The sequence below is a fragment of the Cebus imitator genome, unplaced genomic scaffold, assembly GCF_001604975.1.
Source record: "Cebus imitator isolate Cc_AM_T3 unplaced genomic scaffold, Cebus_imitator-1.0 Scaffold521, whole genome shotgun sequence".
Taxonomy (NCBI): domain Eukaryota; kingdom Metazoa; phylum Chordata; class Mammalia; order Primates; family Cebidae; genus Cebus; species Cebus imitator.
Genome location: NW_016107836.1, coordinates 1,299,069 through 1,302,742, shown reverse-complemented (window position 1 = coordinate 1,302,742; position 3,674 = coordinate 1,299,069). Strand labels below are relative to the sequence as shown.

Genomic DNA, 3,674 nt, shown 5'->3' with positions numbered 1-3,674 from the left:
AAAAAAAAAAACTGGAAAAAAAAAAAGCAAGAAGAGCCAAAAATGAAAATTCAAAAGAAGGAAGAAATGTAATAAAACATAAATAGACATGGAAGGTATTATGCATGCATGAGGCATCTTAGAAAATGATTCTTCTAAATATTCTATTTTTTCATAAATTACCTTTAATCTCCAACCAGAATGAGACATATCTGTTTCTTTGCAAAAAAATCTTGTGGATTTCGTGCCCACATTTAACAACTGTTCTCCTGGTAAACCTTGAGTCTGAGAAATGTATCGAATCTGAAAAATAATTTACAGAAGAGAATAGTTTATTCTTCCAAGTGACAGAACACTTAAGTCAGACACTAGGCTATATGTTAAAGCAGGTATGAAAATACATAGTCTATGCCCTCAAGAAATGCAATGTCTAGTGGAAAACATATATAGAAACAATTATAACACAGAATTATAAGTATCGTAAGAAATGCATGCTTGATAAACAGAAAAGGCATAGAGCTAAACTAATTGTGGTCAGGTAAAGTTCTAGAAGAGGTGATGCTCAAGTTTGCTGTTAAAGGACAAACAGGAGTTAGCACTGGAAGGGTGGGGGAAAATTATGCTAAAGTTACAGTATGTGTAAATATGGAAAATCAAGAGAGAATACCCTCAATTCAAAGACTGGAAGTACAGAGGTTCACCAACGGAGAATGGTAAGAAATGAAATTAAACTAGCAGGTAAAGGGCTTTATCAGCAAATTAAGAAATTTAGATTCTATGACAGTAGGTAATAATGATGGGAAACCACTGGAGAAATTTCAGCAGGAAACAGACAGCTTACATTTTTAAAGTGTTGTCTGACAACAGGTGAGGGGATAAGGCCAGAGAAGAAATAAAGAGGGTCTGAACTGAGAGAATGAATGGGGATAGAGAAGAAGGAATGAATTCAAAAGAGATTTAGATTAATCAAGACTGGGTGAATTACTATGATGGGTGTTTAGAGGGAACACTTCTTTGAGACACTGATATATACACAGCTGTGTCTCTAAGGGAAGAGGCATGGTAGTTGGGTTCTCCCAAGGGTGATACTAAAAACCACCAGCTTCAGGGCCTCTGAACTTAACATTTCTGTTTGAAACATTCTTTCCCCACATATCTGTATGGCTCTCTTGGTTCCTTCAGCACTCGGTTCAAATGTCACCTTATTCACCAGGCCTTCCATGACCCACCAGTAAATAACAGCAAATTCTGCCCTTCTCAATACCTCGCTCACCATCCTCCTGAGTGTATTTTTCTCCACTATGCCCTTCATTATCTAATATTCTATTCATCTACTTTCCATTTTCTTACCTCTCCATGAGACTCTAAGTTCCATGAATGGAAGGACTTCTTTGTTTACTTACATACTCCCAGAGCCCATGAAAGTGCCTGGTACACAGTAGGCCCTCAAATATTGATTCCTCCACTTAGTGAGTGGGAAACATGGGGAATAAACAGAGGCTAAGAGAGAGCTCTTGGGAGGCTAAAATTATTTTCCATCCTTCCTTCTTACTAAAACTTGACTCCCCTAACCTGTATTTGAGAATGAATACAAAGATCTTTTTTTTTTTAACCTCGAAGACTCTGCTCTGTCAATTAGTCCATGTTCTTCTGCATCTTTTATTTCTTCCTCCCTCTGAGCTCTCTCCCCACCAACACAAAAATGTTCAGTATCTTCTATCCTTAAAAAAACAAAAGTAAAACAAAACAAAAAAAGCTCCCTTAACTACTTAACTCTTTCTTGTCTTACCCTTAAGATGCCTATATTGTTTCATTTCCCATTCACACCTCAACACACTGCAATCTGAATTTTACTCTTATCACCTTCATGATACAGTACTAAGATAAGTAATGGCCTGTTAGTTAACAGACACATTTAATAATCACATATAAATCCTTGTTTCACTTTTATACCAATGGCTACTACTGTTTTACATAAAAACTGTTCATTCAATTTCCATGACACCATTCTTCTCTGGGGTTCTTTCTATTTCCTGACAGTCTTTAACTGTCTTCCTCTGCTTGTTCTTTAGATGATACTGCTTTCCAGAGTCTTATCTCTTTTTTTCCCTCTACAAGTCCTAAGTGCCCACAATTTTATCTCTAAATCTGTGTTCTCAATATTTAGCTCTAGCTCTGGAGCTCCAGACCCAACTGCTTATTGAAACTTTTGACCTGGCTGGACTTTAGGTGATATCCTAACGTGATTTGCTCCGAAATCTGCTAGTCCGTATGTAATTTCCTCCTGTGGTTAACTAGCAACACCATCCACTCAAATCAGAAACCTGAAATTGATGCCAGATAAGTTCCTCTTCCTCATGATGCTCCCTCAACATCCAAAAGCCTAACAAGTTTACTTCATTAACATTTTTCACAACCCCCCTCTTCTTCATCCCTACCTCAGATCCTCTTCAATATACAATTTCACAAGCCTCCTGATTGTTCTACCTGCCTCCAGTCTCTCCTAATGTCCTTACCCACTTACCCCCAACTTATTATTCGCACTACTACCAGACATTCTGGCAAAATGTGCATCTGTTAGTCTGCTGGATAAAACTGTTTAATAACCTTTTCTGACTAGAGCAAGCTTATCCAACCAGCAGCCCCAGTTCAGGGGCTGCATACGGTCCAATACAAATTCATAAACTTTCTTAAAACATTATGAGATTTTTTTTTGCAATTTTTTTTTAAGCTCATCAGCTATCATTAGTTTTAGTGCATTGTATGTGTGGCCCAAGACAGTTCTTCTTCTTCCAGTGTGGCCCAGGAAGGCCAAAAGACTGGATATTCCTGACCCAGAGGATCAATTCCAGACCTCTAAGCCTGGCAAACAGGCCCTCCAACTATATCTATTCCCTGCCCTTTTATATTTTCCTGGTACTTGAGCACCATCCAGCACCACATCAAACCACATGGGCCAGTTTCTCTTTCCTATGTTGTTCTCGAACTCCTACTTATCCAACATACCTACTCCCCTTTTCACCAAATCCACAGGACAAACTTTTACTATTCCTCCTTCAAGACTCAGCTCAAGAATCCTCCCCTCTATAAAGCCATCCCGGACAATGCCAAGTGGAGGTAATTACTGTACTCTGTGCTACAATCACACCTAGAACATAACAACTGTAATGCATTTATAACACTATATTACAATTTTTTACATTTGTTTTCCCTACTAGATTGTGTGCCTTCCAACAACAGTCTATTTTATCCACATTTGTATCCCCAATTTTATATGAAATGACAACAAAAACCTCCACATTACAAACTGGCTTCATTACATTAAAGTGCTACCCTTTCTCCCCACCTCCCACCCCGTAAGTAGCTAAATTCCTTATTTTAAGGAAATGGAGAAATCGAAGGAAAAATACTAAGAGGTTGGTACCTAGATGCTGCATCAGACAGAAAAGCCATCAATTCAATTTCAACAGAGCAACTATTATGTGCTAAATGCTAAAGATATGTAGATGAATAAAATATGGTGCCAATCTTCAAAAGCATAATTTGGTAGAACAAATAAATATTTAAATATATAATTTGCAATTAAGCTAGTAAGCCATTGTGAGGAAGAAAACAAAGTACTAAAAAAGCAAAGACAACAGAGCAATTAATGTACCACAAGAGTTCGGATGGCACTGTAAAACAAAACAAAACCA

General features: G+C 37.6%; 1 protein-coding gene across 8 annotated transcripts in view; it reads right to left on the bottom strand.

Annotated features, from left to right (window-relative positions):
* The window catches only part of HIPK3 (homeodomain interacting protein kinase 3), a 100,561-nt gene that overhangs the window by 20,267 nt on the left and 76,620 nt on the right, over window positions 1–3,674 (bottom strand). For all 8 annotated transcript variants that reach the window (XM_017514256.2, XM_017514260.2, XM_017514258.2 and 5 more), the window contains exon 4: window positions 163–282. In XM_017514256.2, coding sequence (XP_017369745.1) covers window positions 163–282 — 120 coding nt within the window. The remainder of the gene's footprint in view (window positions 1–162; window positions 283–3,674) is intronic.